The sequence below is a fragment of the Rhinatrema bivittatum genome, chromosome 2, assembly GCF_901001135.1.
Source record: "Rhinatrema bivittatum chromosome 2, aRhiBiv1.1, whole genome shotgun sequence".
NCBI lineage: Eukaryota > Metazoa > Chordata > Amphibia > Gymnophiona > Rhinatrematidae > Rhinatrema > Rhinatrema bivittatum.
This window is the reverse complement of record NC_042616.1, coordinates 232848978-232873573: the sequence shown is the minus strand read 5'-3', so window position 1 is coordinate 232873573 and position 24596 is coordinate 232848978. Positions and strand designations below refer to the sequence as shown.

General features: G+C 45.1%; 1 protein-coding gene across 5 annotated transcripts in view; it reads right to left on the bottom strand.

The window, feature by feature from the left end:
* KAT2B (lysine acetyltransferase 2B) overlaps positions 1–24596 on the bottom strand; it is a 328579-nt gene that overhangs the window by 174828 nt on the left and 129155 nt on the right. For all 5 annotated transcript variants that reach the window (XM_029589280.1, XM_029589282.1, XM_029589284.1 and 2 more), the window contains exon 5: positions 15906–16087. In XM_029589280.1, the coding sequence (XP_029445140.1) occupies positions 15906–16087 (182 nt within the window). The remainder of the gene's footprint in view (positions 1–15905; positions 16088–24596) is intronic.

The window sequence follows — 24596 nt, the reverse complement described above, 5'->3', positions numbered from 1 at the left end:
CTATGTCGAATTTGTTCCATTTAGGCTGCCCATGTTTTTCTTCAGGTTCTTTAGTTGGTGAGCAAGTGGAGAATTGTGTTTTTAACCTATTTATTTTATCTAACAAGGAGGAGGCAAATTCATTGCAGGCATTCTTTGGGAAATTATAGTTACTTGAGGTGGCGGAAGATAGGTCCTTGATTAAGTGTTTGACAGTTTCAAAGGGTAATTTGGAATTAAATATTACCCCGTGAATCTGTTTGCATAGTAGTCTTTTTTTTTTTTTTTTTTTGCTTTATTGATTTATGCATGGTATTTTGCTAGGAGGGATCTGTATTTTCTAGAGAATCTGAAGACAGGCATTTTGGCAATTGTTTCTCAGATTTTCTCAGTGTCTGTTTGGTTCGTCTTAGTTCTTAGTTGTGCCATGGTTTCTTCTGTTTGGAGGTATTCTGTTCTTTTTGGAACGTTTTTGTCTGTATTGGGCTTCGGTTATCTGCAATATCATTGAAGATTTTTTCCCTAAGCAAGCTGAGAAGGCATTAGCTTGCTTAAATTCAATTAGCTTATTTTCAATTGATTCTTCAAGTACATCCAGTTGTATCTTTTTTTTTTTTTTAAGGTGAAGGTTTGGTTATTATTGAAGTTTGTTTGCTTTGCATTGAGGAGGGTTATGTCCATTTTTATTAGTTGGTGATCAGACCAGGGCAATATTTTGTGGGAGGTATTGATTAGACAATTAGTATAATTGGCAAATATTACATCTAGGATATGTCCTGCTTTATGAGTGGGGTTGGTTACAAATTGTGACTACCCCATTGCTTCCATTGTAGAACCTAAAAAGATTTCATATGCTGTGGTTGTTGCGCCCGGTCGCAGACGGCTGCGACCTCTGCTGCTCACCTCATTTTGCCCTGCAGCTCCGATTCTTTCTCAGATGGCAGCCTCTGCCTCCACACGCCGACCTCCCTGGCGTTCATGGGACGGCGTGGGTGATCACAGTTGCCATCTTGAATCTGGTGTGACCTAGGGCACGCACGCCTGCCTCCTTCTTATCCATGTTATGATGGGAACCTCGGGGGCGTCCCCTCCGCATGACATCACTGCCTATGTGTATTTAAACCTACCAGACCTTCCTACCTACGAGTTAGCAAGGATTACCATCTTGCTCAATTCCACTACCTTGAGACGCTTCGCTACGCTGTTCCTGCGTTCTAGACTGAGTGACTCAGGTACCCACTCCTCGGGGGCCTTGCTACACTCAGGGCTATCCACTCCTCAGAGAGCCTTCTCTGCGAGTCTCACATTTCTCCAACCTAGTGTGTACTGTCACTGCTACTAAGGACGAACCCTCCAGTGTGCCTGTGCCTCGGGTTTTCACTGCGACTACGACAGTAACGTATCTACTACACTTTGGCGTGAGTACAAGATCTGCTCTACTCTTCTCTCTGTACGCTGTGTGGATTCTCGGGTTACCCCGCTCTGTGGACCACTACCAAATCCACGCTGTCTTGTGCCTACTTCCAACACCAACCTCCAGCCTACCCCGCACTGTGGACCACTACCAGAGATACCTTGCACAAAGACCATCAGGAGGAAGTATTCCCCAGTTTACCCCGCTCTATGGGCCACTACCGGAGAAACCAGCTTGAGACTCTTCTACTCTGGACTGTGTTTATTAAACCCGCTCCTCGGGTTACTTCTGCTTTATAATAAAACCTCTTGCCTCTTGCGTCCATCACTGCTGAGACCCTGCCTGTCGTGGTGAGTCCCCACAGGGCTCCTCCCTGTGGTTGAAGTCAGCTCTCACCACGACCCAAGGGCCCACTACCAAGTACAAACATAACAGATTGCCAACTCTATGGACCCCGCTCAGCTCTCAGCCTTACAGAGCAACAGAGGACTTTGAAGTCATTGACTACCGCCTTTAATCAACTGAATGCCAGACTGAATACTTCTCCTACTTCTGACCAGACTGCAATGCCCCCGGTGGTTACCGGGCGTACTACAGTTCCTTTGTCTGCCCCTACTCGATTCTCAGGAGACTCCCTGTTGTGTAGGGGCTTTCTAAATCAGTGCTGTATGCATTTCTCCTTACAACCGCTGTATTTCCCTATTGCGGTTACCAAGACAACGTATATCTTGTCCTTGTTGGATAGAAAAGCCCTGGCCTGGGCTTCACCACTATGAGAACGCAATGATCCAGTCCTGAATGACTTGCCTGGCTTCCTGGCTCTCTTCAAGTCAGTATTTGATGACCCCGCACGCCAGTCTATAACTGGTTCAGCTCTCCTACACCTCCAACAAGGGACTAAACCACTCCCGGACTACGTGATCGAATTTAAAACTGTCTTCTGAACTCCTATGGGATTCGGGTTGTTTACGAGCTATCTTCTTAGAAGGCCTCAACTCCCATATAAAAGATGAACTTGTCACACGTATGTTGCCTGACACAAAGTTTGCTCATGGACCTCGCTGGATGGATTGACCGACGTATATGGGAGCGATCTGCTGAGGCAAAACCTCTCAAGAGACACTCCTCCGGAGGTAATCACTCTCGCTCCTTGCCTTCAGCTCCGGTCCAGGCAGTACCCAGTCCTGAAGAAGACGACGAAACCATGCAATTAGGCCGTAGCCACTTGACCGCCAAAGAGAAGAGCTTTCACAAGAAGATGGGCCTCTGAATGTATTGCGGGAAGACTGGCCATGCAGTCCAAACCTGTCCCATCTGTCCGGGAAACATGCAGACCTAGGATCCACTGGAGGACGCTTCCTAGGTCTGACTGCACCATCTCCTCCATGGTCTCTCCCTGTCTCCATCATCTCTGGGCCTCTCGAATTTGCCACACAAGCACTAGTCGACTCAGGTACAGGTGGGAATTTTATTCTGAAGAGATTGGTAGAGCATCTACGAATTCCTACCGAACCAATACCCACACCCTCTCCTCTCATCCATACACGGCGAGCCTTTTCCAGGAGATGTCTCGCTCACCACGCAACCCATTTGCCTACGCACTGGGTCCCTGCATACCGAGACCATCATGTTTCTGATCCTCAAGAAAGCTATCCATCCCATAGTGCTTGGCATCCCATGGCTGCAAGACCACTCTCCTCAGTTCTACTGGTCTTCTATGGAGTTATCACAATAGGGTCCAAACTGCCATGACAGATGCTTGAAAAAAGTAACCCCATTACCATGTATGGCCACCACTACTGCTCTCCCTGGTCTACCACCGCAGTACTCTTCATTTCAAGATGTATTTTCCAAACAAGCAGCTGACATACTTCCACCACACAGATCATTCGACTGTGCAATTAACCTGAAGCCTGACACAGAGCCACCCATTTGTCAGCAAGAAGGATGGATCCCTTCGCCCTTGCATTGACTATAGAGATCTGAGCGAAATCACCATCAGGGATCGATATCCTTTGCCATTAATTTCAGAGTTGTTTGATCGGCTCCAAGGCGCAAAGATCTTCACAAAGTTGGATTTAAAGGGTGCTTACAACCCTGTCCGCATTAGTCAAGGGGACGAGTGGAAAACGGCCTTTAATACTCGCGATGGCCACTTCGAGTATTTAATGATGCCATTTGGCCTGTGCAAAATCCCGGCCGTTTTTCAAAATATGATGAACGACATCCTGTGAGACTTGTTATATCAGTGTGTGGCCGTATACTTGGACGACATCCTCATCTTTTCCAGTGAAGTCCAGAGCTATCAAGTAGATGTCATCAAAGTCTTACAGAGACTGCGGGATAATCTTCTATACGCCAAGCTCGAGAAGTGTGCTTTCCACCAGGAGTCTGTTCCCTTCTTAGGGTACATTGTTTCCAATAAAGGCTTCCAAATGGACCCCCAGAAGACAAAAAGCATACAAGACCGGCCTCAGCCTACTGGTATTAAAGCTCTCTGTCGCTTCCTGGGCTTCACTAAATTATTATCGCACATTCATCAAGAACTACTCAACCTTGACAGCAACACTTACTGCCATGACTAAAAAAGGAGCCAACCCATCACAGTGGTCTCCAGATGCCATTTCTGCCTTTCAAGTTCTTAAAGAGGCATTCATCAAGAAACCCTGTTTATGTCATCCTGACCCTCATCGGCCATTCATCGTTGAGGTCGACGCCTCTGATGTCGGCATAGGGGCCATGCTCAGTCAGCACAGTGATACGCATACTCTTCATCCTTGCTCATTTTTCTCCAGACGCTTCACTCCAGCCGAAAGAAATTATGGCATCGGCGACAAAGAGTTGCTCACTATCAAGCTTGCATTCGAGGAATGGCGCCCCTGGCTAGAAGGTGCTCAGCACCAGATAACAGAGTTCACGGATCACAAGAACCTGGAATATTTACATCATGCGCAGAGACTCAACCATCGCCAAGCCTGATGGTCATTATTCTTCAACCGATTTGATTTCTTGCTTAAATACCATCCCGCTGATAAAAATGACCGGGCAGATGACCTCTCACGCTCCTTTACACCTGAAGATTTATTTATTATTTATTTATTTATTTATTAAAGGCTTTTCTATACCGAATTTCTTGATACAAATCAAATCAGCTCGGTTTACATCAAACAATTAAGAACTATAACCAACCAAACAGTAAATACAATTTGAAGGAGAGTAAAGTTACATTATAACAAGGATGTATAACTTGGAGGAGGAAAAATAAGAGGGGGACGAGAGATTAAGATATACATTGGGGTATGCGAAGGTGCAGGTAGAATACCTCATGATAAATTTGTAAACAAGCACCCCATCATATCATCAATCCAGAGAAAATAGTTCTGGCTGCCACCCATTCTGTACCACCAGGAAAAACAGTGGTTCCTCAAAATCTACGGAAGAAACTTCTGAACTGGGCTCATGACTCCCGGTTAGCTGGTCATCCTGGACAGGCCCATACGCTTGCCACCCTTCAACGCTTCTATTGGTGGCAGTCTATGAAAAAAGACGTCCAAGCGTACATTGAATCCTGCGCCAGACAAAAGCCTCCTGCCGGTCGCCCCTGGGGTCTCCTACAGCAGTTACCTGTCCCAGATGAACCATGGACGCACATCACAACCGATTTCATCATGGATTTGCCACCATCAAGCGGGAACAATACTATATGGGTCACAGTGGACCGCTTCTCAAAAATGGCACACTTTGTGGCTTTACCCGGACTACCATCTGCCCCAGAACTTGCCAAACTGTTCATACGACATATATTCCGCCTGCACGGAATGCCTAAACACATCGTTTCTGACAGAGGTGTCCAATTCACTGCCAAGTTCTGGAGGGCACTGTGTCATAAATTTGATATCGCCTTAGATCTGACATCAGCGTATCACCCCCAATCAAATGGGCAAACAGAAAGAATGAATCAGACTCTCAAACAGTTCATGCATGCCTACGTCAACTCTAGGCAGAGTGATTGGGCAGAACTATTACCCTGGGCTGAGTTCGCCCTGAACTCTCATCCTGCTTCTGCCACTGGACCTACTCCATTCCAGATCACATATGGTAGTCAACCTTTACCACCACTTCCAATACCTTTGTCAGGTACATCACCAGCAGCTCAGGCTACAGCTGAAGAAATTCACCAACTCTGGATTCAAACTAAGGACCTTCTGCACAAAGCAGGACAACGGACCCAAAAGCAATTCAACACTCATCACAGAGCAGCACCCCAGTTTGAGCCAGGAGACAAGGTATGGCTCAGTACCAAATACCTCCGCCTCAAGCTCCCTTCAGCCAGATTCGCTCCATGCTACATTGGACCCTTCTCTGCCTTCGCCGCCTAGGTCCCTTGACCTACAGCCTGAAGTTACCTTCATCCATGAAAATACACAATGCTTTCCACGTTTCACTTTTGAAGCCTCTCACAGTTCTCTCGCAAGACTCCAGATCTACAGCCTCTTGATGCTGAAGAGAACATCGCATACAAAGTGTATGACATCCTGGACGTACATAAGAGAGGAAAGCATTGGGAATAACCAATTTCCTGGGAATAGACCATTCCTATGTTTAGTTGTGGTGATTTTAGTATTGCCACCTTGTAGGGCGAGTTTATCTGTACTTTGTAAGGTTTAAGATTAAGTAATTTAATTATTTATTTATTTTATTTTTATTTTTTTTTACAGATTATTAGTAGCAGCCCCCCCCCAACACACACACACTTTTACATTTAGGTCTGGGGAAGTGAAAGACATCATAGTCTAAGAAGGGGGGTACTGTTGCGCCCGTCAGTCGCAGGCAGCTGTGACCTCTGCTGCTCACCTCATTTTGCCCTACAGCTCCAATTCTGTCTAAGATGGCCACCTCTGCCTCCACAGGCCGACCTCCCGGTGTTCCCGGGAAGGTGTGGGCTATCCCAGTTGCCATCTTCAATCCTGTGTGACCTAGGGCACGTGCGCCTGCCTCCTTCTTATCCACATCATGGCGGGAACCTCAGGGGTGTCCCCTCTGCATGACGTCACTGCCTACGTGTATTTAAACCTACCGGACCTTCCTACCATGTTAGCAAGGATTACAGTCTTGCTCAATTCCACTACCTTGAAATGCTTCGCTTCACTGTTCCTGCGTTCCAGACTGAGTGACTCAGGTACCCGCTCCTCGGGGGCCTTGCTGCACTCAGGGCTATCACTCCTTGGAGAGCTTTCTCTGCGAGTCTCACATTTCTCCAGCCTAGTGTGTACTCTCGCTGCTACTACGGACGAACCCTCCAGTGTGCTTGTGCCTTGGGTTTTCACTAAGACTACGATAGTAGCATATCTACTGCACTTTGGAGCGAGTACAAGATCTGCTCTACTCTCCTCCTCTCTGTACGCTGTGTGGATTCTCAGGTTACCCCGCTCTGCGGATCACTACCGGATCCAGGCTGTCTTGTGCCTACTTCCAACACCAGCCTCCAGCCTACCCCACGCTGCGGACCACTACCGGATATACCTTGCACAAAGACCATCAGGAGGAAGTATTCCCCGGTTACCCCGCTCTGCGGGCCACTACCAGAGAAACCAGCTTGAGACTCTTCTACTCTGGACTGTGTTTATTAAACCCGCTCCTCGAATTACTTCTGCTGTATAATTAAACATAAGAACATAAGAACATAAGAAAATGCCATACTGGGTCAGACCAAGGGTCCATCAAGCCCAGCATCCAATTCAGGCCATAAGAACCTGGCAAGTACCCAAAAACTAAGTCTATTCCATGTAGCCATTGCTAATGGCAGTGGCTATTCTCTAAGTGAACTTAATAGCAGGTAATGGACTTCTCCTCCAAGAACTTATCCAATCCTTTTTTAATCACAGCTATACTAACTGCACTAACCACATTCTCTGGCAACAAATTCCAGAGTTTAATTGTACGTTGAGTAAAAAAGAACTTTCGCCGATTAGTTTTAAATGTGCCCCATGCTAACTTCATGGAGTGCCCCCTAGTCTTTCTACTATCCGAAAGAGTAAATAACCGATTCACATCTACCCATTCTAGACCTCTCATGATTTTAAACACCTCTATCATATCCCCCCTCAGTCGTCTCTTCTCCAAGCTGAAAAGTCCTAAACTGTTTAGTCTTTCCTCATAGGGGAGTTGTTCCATTCCCCTTATCATTTTGGTAGCCCTTCTCTGTACCTTCTCCATCGCAATTATATCTTTTTTGAGATGCGGCGACCAGAATTGTACACAGTATTCAAGGTGCGGTCTCACCATGGAGCGATACAGAGGCATTATGACATTTTTCGTTTTATTCACCATTCCTTTTCTAATAATTCCCAACATTCTGTTTGCTTTTTTGACTGCTGCAGCACACTGCACCGACAATTTCAGTGTGTTATCCACTATGACACCTAGATCTCTTTCTTGGGTTGTAGCACCTAATATGGAACCCAACATTGTGTAATTATAGCATGGGTTATTTTTCCCTATATGCATCACCTTGCACTTATCCACATTAAATTTCATCTGCCATTTGGATGCCCAATTTTCCAGTCTCACAAGGTCTTCCTGCAATTTATCACAATCTGCTTGTGATTTAACTACTCTGAACAATTTTGTGTCATCTGCAAATTTGATTATCTCACTCGTCGTATTTCTTTCCAGATATTGAACAGTAAGGGTCCCAATACAGATCCCTGAGGCACTCCACTGTCCACTCCCTTCCACTGAGAAAATTGCCCATTTAATCCTACTCTCTGTTTCCTGTCTTTTAGCCAGTTTGCAATCCATGAAAGGACATCGCCACCTATCCCATGACTTTTTACTTTTCCTAGAAGCCTCTCATGAGGAACTTTGTCAAATGCCTTCTGAAAATCCTTGCTTCTTGTGTCCATCACTGCTGAGACCCCACCTGTTGTGATGAGTCCCTACAGGGCTCCTCCCTGTGGGTGGAGTCAGCTCTCACCACGACCCAAGGGCCCACTACCAAGTACAAACATAACAGTGGTTTTTGGTACAGAGAAGGGCGACCAAAATGATAAAGGGGATGGAACAGCTACCCTGTGAGGAAAGGCTAAAGAGGTTAGGGCTGTTCAGCTTGGAGAAGAGACAGCTGAGGGGGGATATGATAGAGGTCTTTAAAATCATGAGAGGACTAGAATGGGTAGACCTGAATCGGTTATTTACTCTTTCGGATAATAGAAGGACTAGGAGGCATTCCCTGAAGTTAGCAAGTAGCACATTTAAAACTAATCGGAGAAAATTCTTTTTCACTCAACGCACAATTAAGCTCTGGAATTTGTTGCCACAGGATGTGGTTAGGGCAGTTAGTGTAGCTGGGTTTAAAAAAGATTTGAATAAGTTCTTGAAGGAGAAGTCCATTAACTGCTATTAATCATTAAATCAATTAAATTAGGGAATAGCCACTGCTATTATTGGCATCAGTAACAAGGGAAGTACTTAGTGTTTGGGTACTTGCCAGGTACTTCTAGCCTGGTTTGGCCACTGTTGGAAACAGGATGCTGTGCTTGATGGACCCTTGGTCTGACTCAGTATGGCAATTTCTTATGTTCTTATGTGTTCTATCTACATGTAAGATGTTTGAGATAGTCTCAACTAAATCTGCTAGGGATTCCTTCACTTTGTCATGCACAATTATTTAGTACCAGGGAGACTTATTTCTCTATAGCAGCACCTATTCAATGGAATCTTATTCCTTTTGACCTCGGGTCTTTGGAAGACGTTAAAAAGTTTAAAATGTCATTCAAAGAATTTCTGCTTCATCGTGCATATAATGATTGATAATGCGGTATGAATGAGTTTCAATCCGTTTGATAAAGTGAATATGATAGGCCATAAAGTGGATATTCTCTTGTTGGAAAATATGTTATGATGTCTAAAATATCAATTGTTGTTTGATACCGTGTTTCCCCAAAAATAAGACATCCCCCAAAAATAAGACCTCGTAGAGATTTTGCCGAATTCCTAAATATAAGACCTCCCCCGAAAGTAAGCAATCCCTTGTAAACAGGGGCGGATTGACCTATCGGGGGATCGGGCTTCCCCCAGTGGGCCGGTCAATCCTGTGATGTCATTTTTTTTTTTTTAAATAAAGTTTCCAAGGTATTAGGGGCAGACGCGAGCAGTGGTATCCCGAGGGGAGCCAATGCCCCCGGGCGCAAGGAGGCTCATGCGGCCGCTGAGCCTCCTTGCCCGAAGAAAAAGATCGCGTTCAAACGCGCTGATGCTCTTCCTCCTTCCTGCCTGTGCGCTCCGGAAGTAAACGTTGCCGGAGCCGCATGGGCAGGAAGGAGGAAGAGCATCAGCGCGTGCAGAAGAGGAGGAGCTGCCGCGGGCTGCTGCGAATCCCAAGTCGCAGCGGCCCAAGAAGAGGAAGAGGCCCGGTAGCAGGGCTGCCGCGGCCCGAGAAGTTCAGGGCCGCTGCAGAGCCCATCCTGCGGCGACCCGCGAAGAGGAGGCCCAGAGGTGAGAGAGAGGCTGAGGGTCTGTAGAGGGTGTGTGCGTGCATGTATGAGATGACTTGAGAGATTGTGTGTGGGAGTGAGGATCTGAATGTTTGCAGAGGCAGCATGTGAGAGCCTCTGTGTGTGTGAGAGAGACAGCATGTGACGGTGAGAGCCTATGCTTGAGCAAGACAGCATGTGGGAGTGAGAGAGAGCCTGGGTGTGTGAGAGTCAGACAGCATGTGCCAGTGAGAGACTGTGTGTATGAATGATTGTATGAGAGACAGCATGTGACATTGAGAGCCTGTGTGTGTGTGTGTGTGTGAGAGAGCGAGAAATGCATGTGAGAATGAGAACCTGACTGTGTTTGAGGGAAGAAGATGGAGAGAAAAGAAATACGGAAGAAAAAAGGACCATATAAAAGGAATTGGCAAAAAAATAAGAAAGGGAAGGTGGGAAAAAAAAAAAAGCCTGTGACCAACCGATTAGAAAACTAACATCAGCCAGCAAAGGTAAAAAAAAAAAAAAAAATTACTTTTTAGAGTTTGGCACATGTAATCTTTGGGAATGTGCAAGAATAGCACTTTCTCTATGTGGATCACACAATGTACGAGATCAGCATGGTGAAAGTGGAAGCCCACGGGGCCTGCACAGAGGAGGCAGCAGAATGGGCTTCAGTGTCAGTAGCAGCAATCGGCACCTCCCCAATAGCCATGTGGCAGCAGTGACAGTGGCAGCAAGATTACTGGCATCTGGGGATGGTGGCAGTACCAGTCGGGGGACCCCTTCCAAGCAGTGTGCAGAGGTTCAAAAGCAGCAGAGTCAGCCCAAGCTGACTACCATGAATGATGCACACTCTTACCTCTCTCTGACAGCACACTGGTGGGGCATGGCTGACGCAGGGGCAGCCAGCAGCTCTACGGTATTAGACATCCCCTGAAAATAAGGCCTAGTGCATCTTTGGTAGCAAAAATTAATATAAGACACTGTCTTATTTTCGGGGAAACAGGGTAGTACTCGTATTATCGTGATATGTATTAACCATTGATATTTGGTATTCTATCATTTGGTCTCTGTGAAACCAAAAATTTATTGTTTGTATTTTGTCAACTTTGTTTTTATTATGTATGTATATTATGTACATCGCCTAGGCCTTTCTAGTGTTAGGCGATTAATAAATTTTAATAAATGAAATGAAAAAACATGTGGGTTAAAGTCTCCTATAATTAGTATAGTGTCAGGTGATGGAAACGCTTTAGTGAATAGTTTGATTAGAGGTGAGCAGTCTTTTGAAGTAAGCCAGGGGAGGCAATAGACCATTCCTATGTTTAGTTGTGGTGATTTTAGTATTGCCACCTTGTAGGGCGAGTTTATCTGTACTTTGTAAGGTATAAGATTAGTAGCCCCCCCACCCCCACCCCACCCCCACACACTTTTACGTTTAGGTCTGGGGAAGTGAAAGACATCATAGTTGGGTTGATCAATTTGATTTAAGATTACATTATCTTTGTCATTCAACCAGGTTTCAGAAATGCAGAAGACAGTGGGATTTAAATCCTCTAAGATCATTTATCAGTGGGATTTTTTTTGACAGTGACTGGACATTCAATAGTAAGAGTGTAAATATTAAGCAGGACGAGATTACAGGGGAGTTGTTACTCATCATGGGAAAGACCTGCCTTGTATTCCTTATTTGGTTCTTTTTTTGTGTTTTCCTTCTTAGGTCACCATATAAGCCCTGATCACATATGGGTTCAAAAATGTGTATTTGCTCCAATGTTTGGTTGGCTTCTGTCAAGAGGAAAGGTTACAGTTGTAATGTGCACTGCAGGTTAGCACCTCAGGCACGCACGAAGGGGAGCACAAAGGGACAAGCTTCTTTGTGATGTTCTTTTTTGTGAGTGGCAAGGGTGCGCACCTCAGGTGTCACCACCGTGATCTTCAGGTCGTGTGGGGGGGCTAGCAGTGGGTGGGCTATGGGTGAGGAGCTGCTATGATGCCAGTTGGTCCCTCCTCTCCTTCCTTGTTCCGGGGGGGGAGTACTCCCCAGCACATCCTGATCGCAGTCCTCATGCGGGTGGGAAGGCACCGGTTAGCAATCTACCTGGTCGTACTTCTCTCTCTCACATCGCCGCCGTAATCTTCAGGGCGGGTGGGGGGCTGGCAAGAAGCCTCTGCGGAGCTGGCTTGTCCCTCCTCTCCTTCCTCGTTCCGGGGGGGGGGGGGGGGGAGTACTCCCCAGCACATCCTGATCGCAGCCCTGATGCGGGTGGGAAGGCACCGGTTAGCGATCTACCTGGTCGTACTTCTCTCTCTCACATCGCCGCCGTAATCTTCAGGGCGGGTGGGGGGCTGGCAAGAAGCCTCTGCGGAGCTGGCTTGTCCCTCCTCTCCTTCCTCGTTCCGGGGGGGGGGGGGGGGGGGGAGCTCTCCCAGCATGTCCTGGCCGCAGCCCCTGGTGCGGATGGGAAGGCACCGGTGTAGCAGCCTACCTGGTTGAGCTTCTCTTCCATGTCACCGCTGCCGCAATCTCTATGTCAAGTTGTCTGGACCCCGGAGTTCCTCTGCAGTAAAAACTAACTGTGGGTGTGGACGCCATTGGGACTAAGAGCCTCCTTTCGAATGTTCCTTTACCTTGTGCTGGGTCTCGTTCATCAAATGTGTCAACGGATGGTGCTCCTGTGCCGAATGTCTATGTTTTACCTTTCCATTCAACAAGTGTCGATGAATCTTTCATTGGCGTCGCACCCTGCACCACTGATTATCATGCGTCGAACGTTTCTGAGCATCATGCGTTGTTGTGCATCATTCTGCATCGTGCTTCAGGGGGGTTTTTTGGAGCCACCGGCACTTGAGCGATGGCTCTTGGGTTTGATGGCATCTTTGGGTCTTTTGGGGGGTTTTCCCCCCAAACCCCTACCCTTCAGGCTCTCTGGGGTTTTCCCCACCTGGCCTTGGCCTATTATTGGCTCCAGCGACGCTATTCGTTTTGCTGGGTTTGGCTGCTTCAATTTCGGCAATGGTGAAGACTATGAGGAGCGGGGGGCAGGGGAAAATGAACCCAATGACCCAGTCTCCCTCCGCCTCATGATCTTTTCGGCCCATTGACGCTGGGCCCTTGGAGACATCCTGCCACAGTTGTGACAGGACATCTGGTCATGGTCCAGCCCCATGCACAGGTAGCAATAGCTAAGCCCATCAGTGATGGACATAACTTTGCCACACTGGCAGTACTTAAAGCCCGGGGCTTTGGGTGCCATGAGTAGCACTTAAAAGTGCTTTTTGGGGTACACTAAAGTGTAGGAAAGAAGACAAAGAAGAAAGAAGCACAAGCGAGAAGAATCCACGTCCGTTAGCTCTGTGGGAAGAATAAAAACTGAGCAACTCAGGGAATTGTGTGGGAACAACTGCACAGGCATGCAGAGCAGAGCTTTGAATCTATGGAGAGAGTTTCCACCTAGGGCTGCCAGGGGAACGTCCCAGACACCATGGCTAATTCAGCCTGCTTATTGAATGGAAAATGCCTCTGCTCCATTGTGTAACTGCACCTTGAATATATGTGCAATTTTGGTCATTGCATCTCAAAAAAGTTATAGCAGAATTAAAAAAGGTATAGAGAAGGATGACTGAAATGATAAAGGGGTTGGAACGATTCCCCTGTGAGGAAAGGCTAAATAAGTTAGGGCTTTTCAGCTTGGAGAAGAGGTGACAGATGGAAGATTTGATAGAGGTCTATAAAATAATGAGTGGATTGGAACGGGTACACGTAAATCAGTTGTTTACGATTTCAAAAAGTACAGGCGTCTATATTCAGAGACAGTTCAGATAGCAAAGTTAGCTGGATAAGTTTATCCGGCTAACTTTGGATGCATATTCAGTAGTGCAGCCGCACAATTGAATATAGCCGGCTATCTTAAGTAGTTAGCCTGCTAACTAGATCTGGCTAACTTTAGGACAGCTCTTTGACCCAACCAGACTTAGCCAGTTAAGTCACCCGGCTAACTCTGAATATCAGAATTAGCAAGTTAAATTAGTCGGCTTACTCAACTCCTCCCAAACACCCCCAATTTATCTGATTAAATTATAACCGCTTAACTTATTAGCTGGCTAGAATTTAGCCAGATAAATGCTGAATATAGCCAGGTAAGTCATTTAGATAGATAAGTTTTCAGTTATCCATCTAAATGGCTTTTGAATATTGACCTCACAAAGAATAGGGGACATGTAATGAAGTTACTAGGTGATACATTTAAGACAAATAGGAGAAAATACTTTTTTACTCAACGCATAATTAGACTCTGGAATTTGTTGACGGAAGATATGGTGAAAGCTGTTAGTGTAGCTGAGTTTATAAAAGGTTTGGACAAATTCTAGAAGAAAAGGCCATTAACCATTAGTAAGTTGGACTAGGAGAAATCCACCTCTTGTCCCTGGGATAAATAGTATGGAATCTATTGAACTTAGGAATCTTGCCAATTACTTGTGACCTGGATTGGCCATTGTTGCAAACAGGATGCTGGGCTTGATGGACCTTTGGACTGTTCGAGCATTGCAAAACGTATGTATCCCTCCCCCATCCTGTAAAGCATATCAAATTCCACCATTGGCTCATTTAAGAGGTCACATTCCCACACCTGCTTCTCAGAGCATCTCTGGTTAAAATCCCATTCCCATGCTAACTTCATACATTGCAAATTAATGTTGACTTGCTAGTCTGCGACTGCACTCACAAACCAAGCCCTGTGGTGCCATGGTTGACCAACTCTCAGCACTATAAATTTATGTGAGCTAGAAGGTTGAACCACACATGTCAGTGTACTGGGGCTCCACTGCGGCAGCTTTCTCTCAGGCCCCATATTCCACTAAAGTCAATCCTGACTATATCCAGCTGAAAAAAAAAAAAAAAAAACTCGCCTCCCAATTTCTACCATTTTTTCACCAAATAGCCTCCACCTCCTATCCATAATTCATTTTCTGCCCAGACTATGGCTGACTTCTATAAAAAAAAAGGTTCACAGAATCAATCTTGAGCTTTGCACCAGGCTTCCACAAAATCCCCAACTTCATTATTCTCCCCTTCCCTTGGCCCCATTACCCTTTCTCCTTTTCCTGAAATCAGAAAGGAGAAAATGGACACCATCTTCTCTTTCCAAATTCATTACTTGTTCCTCAGGCCTCCATTCTGACCCATCTCTTCCATTCTGCCTCACCTGGAGTCATCCCCTCCCATCTGTTATATCCCTAGTCTATTTTTCACTGCAACTGTTCCTGCTGCACTGGGGAAATGACTGATAAATTAAAACACTGGGCACATTTCCCAATCAAATTTCTTAGCACAACCTAGCAGTTGTAAGAAGACTGATCAATTGGAAGGTGACTTTAATAATGAATTGTTAGAACTGTTCTGCTGAGTTGGCCCCAAGTTATAGCACTGTGAACTGTGGTAAAGGGGAGTCAGTTCCAATACCTCATCCATCGGGGACAGTTGAGCCTGAACATGCTATAGAGATGGGTACACTCAAGCCTGAGGGAAGGAGGGAAGACAGCTGCTACTACTTTGGTGGGCCCTGCCAGTCAATGAGGGGTGCTGAAGGTATGCCTCCAAACTTCAGGCAGATGATGGGCTTCTAGGCTGCACCTAGCCTCTCAATAGGGGAGAGCCCAATTGTAGAGACCACTGAGGGAAAAAAACAGGGGAAAAAGAGCAAAAAAGATGCCTTGCAGTGGACTAGTGGTCTCGTGACTGCTGAGCCATTAAAAGGATATTAATGCAATTATATGATGTTGACGGAAAAATCCAAATGTTTAATTTTTTTCTTAGTCATTTTATGAATGATTTCAGTGCCCTTCTCTAGTGTTGAAGGCACCCAATAAATGTGTCAAAATGCCTGTTATATGTTATTGCTTACATTTACAATTAATAATTATTTAGTAATCTGTCTGCTCTCTGACACTGAAGACTTTAAAGAAAAAGAACAGTGGAAGAAGTTATTAACCACCACCAAATAAAATAGGAAAGCTCAAGTTAATATTATTACCTTGTATAGTTGACTTTATATCCAGCAATATCATCATTTGGTGAACGCAATCTTCGCTGGGAGGGCGTCTCCAGATGCCAGTAGTTAATACGATTTAAAAACATTTTAGCCAGCTCAACTATCGTCTGTCTTTCTTTTGAAGGTAGGTGGCTAAATTTGTACTGAACAAAATTATTAACTCCCTTGAAAAAGAGAGAGAGAGAAAAAATTACTTTTCTTTATTTACCTGCTTAAATCCATAGCTAGGTATTCTTTTATGATGTCCCATATTCTCATAATGTAACCATAACCATTATTTCTTCAAAAGGACATTGGGATTATGAACACAAAGAATATGATGAAGCAATAAGTTGGAATATTAAATACATCCTCTAGCTTTTCAAGAAATATGCATGGAAAAAAATCCCAAGCAAATACAGCACTGCTGCCTCAGCAATTTCTTTTTTATGGATACCCATGTGCAATCAAATGCTAAAAAAACAGAACTAGTCAATCAAAAACACCGCACATTTAGAAATAAGATGCTTTCAGAGCTGCCATGAGCAACATTACCCTTAAACTTAAATTCCCACAAGCGAAGAAGAAATCCAGTGATTTCCACCCAGAGGAAGCAGTGCAACATTCCCCTCTCCCCACTAGGTTTATGAAAATGGAGCAATTCAACAGTCTGCATTCAATACATGATTTACTAATAGATACTTCCTCACAGCTCACCAAGAGGTCAGTTCTGTTGATATGTAGTGTCATGGCTTTTTTTGTAGGACAATTTTCAAAGCCATTTGAGTAAGTAAATAGCAATTTACAGGGGTAAATGGGCTTAGCTGAAAACCACTCTCCTCTTCCACAGCCAAGCATGCTTTTCTCCAGGTTAAAGCAAGGCATTCTCAAGGGCCTGTTTAGAGTCAGAAGAGGAAAGCGGAGCACTTAACGCTTGCTTTTCAAATATGCTCACGCTATCTTGCCCTGGGGCTCAACCACCAGCACAGGCAGACAATAGCTGCGAAGCACATGGGTGCTTTCAGCATGCACGCTTGCTACTTTTCAAAAGGAAAACAATGCGGGCACTGTTTGTTACAGGTCATTCCAAATTCTGACAAGCCTCCCAACGGACTGGAGCCTCTAGCAGCACCGCTTCCCCTTGGCAATCATCTGAAGCACTTATCCTGCTTCATCACTGCTAATTCAATGTAATTGGCAGTTCCGTTTCCCATCTCAGAGTATTCCCCCACTCGCTTCCTCCCCCATATTCACTGCATGTCTGCTTCCAGCCTTCCGGTAATTTATTTATTTAAGACATTTATAAGTTGCCTGTTACCAAGGCTCTAGGCAGCATACAAATCAATTGTATATGATCATCACACAAATTAAAACACAACAAGAGATAAAAACCACACATTATCACCGATCATTATGTAAAAGTATAAAACAAATCTAAGCAATAAAAACTATAGCAAACAGATTCATAAAAATGCCTACCAAAATCAAAAACATTTTAACATTGACTTAAAAGCTTTTGAACAAATGGTCAGATGCAGGCTTTCTGGCAGTGAATTCCAAAAAATCAGGTCAGCCACTGAGAAAACACTTTTCATGCAATTCTTTTCTTTTTTTCCCTTTTTTTTGGTATCCTATCTCCTCCTTTCTTCTTCCAGCTCATCAGAACCAGTGATGTGCTTCTGGTGCCATGAGCCTTAGTTCACAACTAGCTAGGAATTTTACCTTTTTTTTTTTAAAGGGAGCCCCTCTCCCTTTCTTCCTAGATTGGTTCTAAGGCTGGGAGTCGCACACCAGAGATCCTCCCAGCCATCAGGTGTCACATTTAATAATGACCACAATTCTTCTCACCCCCAAGCAGTGGCATAGCTAGAACTGATTTTTTGGGTGGGCATAAGGTTAACATGGGTGGGCAGTAGGCATGCAGGTCTGAGACCTACTAGTTGTATTCTTATTGATAAATAATGCCATATATTGCACCCTACAATGGCTTTCTAAGTAGTTAGCAACAGCCATTATGCATCATGCATGAAACTTCAAAACATTTTACCTCAGTTATTTCAAGCACTTACCAAACTCAAAAATTCCTTATTAATCTGAATTAATTTATTTTATATTTATTGCAGTTTATAAATGCCCAAGTATATCATGTAAAAAGCAAAGAAAACAAACAGATCCAATCATGTAATAAAATAAAAATGTATGTATTCTTTCATGAATTTTCTTTGCAGAAAGCCAGAAATCATCATAACTACAATAAAATAGCACAGGTGCAGAGCAGAGCTAGGACAATTCACATTACAACCAACATGAAAAAAACATTTCAAATTCTGGTGTCACCTCAGCAAAATATATCCCTCCACTGCTATTTTGTGAGGTAACACAAATTCCTGCAAAGAGAAGCAACTTTGCTTACTGTAAACGGTGTTTTCTGTAGATAGCTGGATGAATTAGCCACGCTGTTTTGGGTGACCTCATCGACGGCGTTCTCACAGGCTTTCTCCCAGAAAGCAAAGCTTGAATGCTGCTGCGTCTGAGCAGCTCTTCCCATGCATAGTGCGTCTGTCTCCTTAGTACTACTGAAAAGCTAAACGGCAGTGACGTGACCGGGAAGGTTAGACCAGACATGTCCAGGGAGGAGGAGGAAGGGGATACATGGCTAATTCATCCTGCTATCTATGGAAAACACTGTTTACAGTAAGCAAACTTGCATTTTTCTGTCAATAAGCTGGCTGAATTAGCCATGCTGTTTGGAAGTCCCAAGCTCCGGCAAAAAGAAAAAATGTTACTGAAGGTGGGGGACCTTTACGTCAAGATACCCCTTCTCTTCCACTCACCCTTTCTCCTCCCCTCCCCCCTTTTTTTTTTAAACCCTGGTTTTTCCGTGGACATGTCCTTCCAACCAACCACGTTTGATAACACTGCATGTCCCAATCTGCTATCCTAAACGGCCAGCTGATCCAGGCAGTAGTGAGAGGTGAAAATATGGATAGATGACCACATTGCCACTCTCGAAATGTCCTCGATTGTACATCTCAAAAATGAGCAATGGAGGTTGCTGCAGCCCATACTTGGTGGACTTTGACTGAGTCAGATAAGGGCGTGAATTCATGACAGAAACGAATGCAATTTGTGATCCAGTTGGAGATAGTTCTCTGGGAGACTGTCATACCACATTATTGGGATTAAAGGAGATGAACAGTTGTGAGAATCACCTGTGAGGCTAAGTTTTATTTATTTATTTTATTTTATTTAATATCTTTTATATACCGACGAACGTTGGGAACATCTCATCGGTTTACAGAGAACAGAACTTAGCAACAGGCTTTACATTTGTCACATGATTATAATAGGAATAGTAGAAATAACAATAATAACAAAAACAATAACATACGAATAATATGGAAGTTATACAAGTAATAATTAACTAAGTGGGATACATGATAGTGGTTGTGGTGGTTAAAAGTTCTTTGCTTATAGTAAAATAAAGCTCTTTTACAATCCAAAGAGTGGAGCAGCGCTTCTCTCTTGTTACTGTGGGGCTTAGGGAAAAAGATGGGTATGGAAATAGCTTGATTGATGTGGAAAGTCGATACCGCCTTCGGGAGGAATTTGGGATGTGTTCTGAGTACTACCTTGTCATGGTAAAATTGTAAATAGGGCGAGAAGTGCACTAAGGTCTGTAGCTTACTCGACAAGCTGAGGTGATAGCCACAAGGAATACCACCTTCCATGTGAGGAACTTTAGGTGGGCCGACTGTAGGGGCTCAAAAGGGTCCTTCATGAGAGCAGTTAGGACTTCAATTAAATCGCAAGGCACTAGTGGCTTTTTGACTGGAGGATGGAGGTTAAGAAGTCCTCAAATGAAAAGAGTCACCAACAGATGGGAAAGCCACTGAAGCATCTTCGTTCCTGTAGTGGTAAGCAGCTATAGCACTCAACAGACAATGTGTCTAGGCCCGATTGTGAGAGATGAAGGAGGTAAGTAAGACGTTCACCCGATGATGAACAAAGGAGCAAAAATGGTTTTCTTTGCACCCGGCTATATATCTTTTCAGTTTGAAGGAGTAATTTCTTCTAGTTGAAGGCTTCCTTGCCACTACAATGATGTTTTGAATGCTAGGTGAGAAAGCTAATTGCTGCAATATTTCACCTTCAACATCCAGGCAGTCAGGTTGAGAGAAGTGTGGAGAGGATGAAGGAGAAAGCCCCTTCTCATGTAAGATCTGGTTCATGACCCAGAGGGATGGGTCGATCTTCTGAATACTGTACTAGATACACAAATCAATGTTGTCTTGGCCATGCTGGAGCAATGACGATCATTCAAGAATTGTCTTGAAGGAACTTTTGAACTGTCCTGGCGATCAAAGATACTGGAGGGAAAGCGTACGGAAGACCTGTTGACCAAGATAGAAGAAAGGCATCCTGTGACTTCCTGAGGCGACTGGGGCGTATTGAGCAAACATCCCCGATTTTCTGATTGTCCTCGGTGGCAAAAAGGTCCAAACACGGGAGACCCCATCTCTGGAATAGTTTGTCTGCCACCAACTGATTCAGGAACCACTCGTGGGGGTGAAACACTCTGCTTAGACGATGCGCTAACGTGTTTGCTATCCCAGGCAGATACATCACACGCACAGTCACAAAGTTTTTCACTGCCCATTCCCACATCCATACTGCCTCCCGGCAAAGGAGCCAGGAGCCTGATCCTCCTTGCTTGTTTACACAGAACATGGCCACCTGATTGTCTATGTGGATCATTAGGCTTGGCCCCTGAGCAGGTGAACAAAGGTTTTTAGAGCATATCTCATTGCTCTGAGTTCTAGGAGGTTGATTTGGTAGGACTGTTCCATCAGAGACCAGAGACTCTTGAGTCCTGTATTGTAGAAGATGCGCACGCCAACCTTGTGTGGATGCATCTGTGGTGAGAATGAGAGTGTGGGTTGGCTCTTGTAGGGGGGACCCCCATGGTCAGTACATCCAGTAGCAGTTACCACTGAATGTCCTTGAGCATGGAGATCAAGAGAGTTATCCTTTTTGTTATAGGGTTGAGATACTGGGACCATTGAGATTTTAGACCCATTGAGATGTCTGATGTGCAGGCGGGTGCGAGATACTACATGAATGGATGAGGCCAGATGTCCAAGAAGCACAAGTAGTTGGCGGACCGTGATGTCCCGTCTGGGAAGTAATTCTGTGCAGAGACTCTGAATTTTTTCTATTCTGTCACGTGGAAGGAAGGCTCAGGAATGAACTGAGTCTATCCGTGCTCCTATGAACTGAAGTATCTGGGTCAGTTTGAGTACCAATTTCTCGTAGTTTAAGAGGAAGCCCAGGCATTTGATGGTTGTTTCCAAGTTGTTCTGTAATGAAATCTGGTCCGGAAAGACTATTAATCAGTCGTCCAGATAGGGAAAAAATCCAGATTCACTGATGCCTTAGATGAGCAACTGCCACAGCCAAACACTTGGTGAAAACCTCAGAGCTGAAGAAAGGCCAAAGGGGAGAACTTTGTACTGGTAGTGAGTCGAGGCAACCTGGAAGCAGAGGAATTGCCATCAGGAGGCATAATCTGTTCAATGAATGAAAGGACTAGTTTGAGTAAAGTCATTTTGAACTTCACTCAAACTTCACTCAACTGGATGTGCTTGTTGAAAGAATATAGGTCCAGATTGGGGCGAAGACCCCCTCCTCTTTGGAATGAGGAAGTATGGGGAATAGTAGCCGATGTTGATCTGGTGTTTTGGTACTGCTCGAATATCATTTGAAGCTCCAGTTGCAAGAGAGATAGCTAGTATACATTTCTCAACTGTTTGGGCAGGTGGGGAAGAGAGGGTGGCGTCGTGAAGTCCAGGCGATACCCTTTGCTTACTATATTCAAGACCCACTTGTCTGAGGTGAGATGGCTCCACTCTGAGGAAAAATGGAGAATTCTGGCTCCCACTGGCAAGTGAGGCTGTGGCTTCACTATCTTCAAAAAGACTGAGGAGGTTTTTGGGGAATTGCTGTGAGGGTTTCTGTTGTTTTCGGTCTCTTTGATGTGGCCTCTGTTGAGATTGTTGAGGGTGCTGACGAGGTTTTTGGAATTGCTGATAGGTTTGCGGTCTAAACAACAGAAATTGTTTGAATGGCCTTCTTTGGTGGTAAATGGATTTCCAATAAGATTGGTAATATCTGCGAGTCGTGGATTGGGAATCTGATATTGATGAAAGCGACTGTACCGCCACATTCTGTTCCTTAATTTGTGCGACTGTTTCCTTCAAACGCTTGCTGAAAAGGTTGTCTCGCGAATATGGTATGGCATGGAATGAAGCCACGCCAAGCAACGCACCACAATTGCAGTAGCAGACGTCCAGGAGGAGGTCTCAAAAGATTCATAGACCGTTCTCAGCAGATGTCTCAAACCCTCTTCCATGTCATAGGAGGGTTGGGGGGTGATTGGTTGCTCAGTTCCAGAGCATAGGAATGGTTTCAACAACTGCAAACACTCATATAAGTGTTGCACCATATAAAACTGATGGTGTTGTATTCTGGTTGTCAGCATCGCACTCTGAAAAGTTTTCTTGGTCATATCATCAAAAGTTTATGTGGCGCAGACGCATGCAATTTGGATTTCTTAGCCTGCTTCATCGCAGACTCCACCACCACAGAAGTGTGCGGGAGTTGAATGACTCCATAAGTTGACGACTTTTGTATCCTAAACTTCAGGTCCAATTTCCTTGATGCAGGAAGGATGAGGAGATTCCCACATTTTGAGCAGCATGGTGTCAAGAATCTTATGGGAAGGTAGAGCAGATGCTTCTGCTGGTACTTCCAGGATCTTTAGGATTCCAAATATCTCTTCTCAAGAATCTGGAGGTTTCTTGACGTCTACACCCAGTACCCCTCCTAACTTTTCTATAAACTTGGAATATGTCAGATCCTCTGGCAGTGAAGAATGATCAGGGGGTTCTGCCTGTGGGTCAGAAGGAATGCCCGTGGAGCTTGAAGGTGACATATCCAACAGAGAGTCCTGCAGAACTGATGGAGGAGAAAATTGGGATTTGACCTGTTTATCTGGAGAGTAAGAAGCCGTTGACTCTGGAGAAACCTGCATTCGTTTGGGAAGCCCTTCTCCGCTTGGACCTGGGAAGTTAGGCAGTGGCAAAGTTGGGTACCAGGATGAAAGCACATCCCATACAATCATGGAAATCTGATGAATGGTATGCTGGGACTGGGGCAACAATGGACCTGGTACCACTACCTGATCTTTTCCCTCCATAGGTGGGGAACGAATGCCCCATGTGTGAAAGGTTGCGAGCAAGATATCCGAAGGATTCCTACTTAAAACCCAGGAGCCCTTTTCTGGTGCAGTTGATTTATCCCTGGGAGATAGTCCCTCCTGAAGGATAAAACAGTGCGAGTAGGATCGACTGGTTAAGCCCGAGTAGACCTTGCGACCCTCCTGAGAAGATGATGATCTGGAGCTAAGAGGAACCAGCTTAGGGGGTGACATCAAAGGCGGCTGTGATAAAATGTCCAAAATCGGATCTGTCTGCTTACTCGGAGGGGACGGCATCAGATCCAGTTTCCTCATCTTGGCATGCGGACTTCTGCCCTCCCGGGGTGGATGCTCTTCACTATTTGACGCAGGCAATTTATGTTTCCCTGGTCTTTTAGGAAACACATGCGCCATTGGAATTGGCCTATGTTTGTTATGAGTGGTGTGATGTTTGATGTACGCCGATATGTCGCGCGCTTTAGCTGGCACCGAAGCGCAATGTGTCACCGCAGGCTTCGGCGGTTGTGGCAGTGCGTTGTGTGCGATGTGGTCCTTCTTTCCAGATGACTCATCTGAGGCCTGAGTGGATGCGTCGCGGAGACGATGAGAGGACGACGCAGATGACTGGTTAGGCTCCGTCAATGCACTAATGTTTAGTTCCAATCTGGGACGGCCCATGGGACTTGATTTGGGTTTGGAAGGTGCTGAGGTGACCTTGTTACACAGTCTTTTTTGCTTGGAAGTAGACTTCGCCTGCAGGTCCACCAAAGATGCCCTTCTATGGACTTTATGGGCCTTAGCTTTTTGTCCAGGTGAGGAGTGAGTGGAGCGCCACGGTGAGGGCACACAGGTGTCAGTACGAGCTTCTTCCTTTTCGCTAAGCCAGGCAATCTTGTCCACTTTCTGTCTCTTTGCTCTGGGAGACATCTGACCGCAGTCTTTGCAGAAGGCAAAGTCATGGTCTGGGTCAAAACACAAGTAACAGTAGTTGTGATTGTCAGTGACAGACATTACGTGTCCTCACTGACAATACTTAAAGCCCAGTTTCTTCGACATCTAAAAAGTGCTTATTGTGGGATAACTTGAAGCAAAGAGAGAAAATTTGAGAATATCGTGAGAAGATGTGAGGAAGAAAAAAACAATCATATCCATGCCTAAGCGCGGATAAAAAAGCACTGACAAGAGTGACGCGCCTCGCGCGAAAAGAATCACACAGACACAGCAGCATTCAAGCTTTGCTTTCTGGGAGAAAGTCCATGAGAGCGCCATCGATGACATCACCCAAAACAACATGGCTAATTCAGCCTGCTTATCGACGGAAAAGGAAACCTCTACAACCTAGCCACACCATATAGTCACAGCACTGAATCTCAGGACTCAAATATCAGCAACCTTATGTAAAAGCAACAATGCAAATACTATATCAGGCCCCAGAA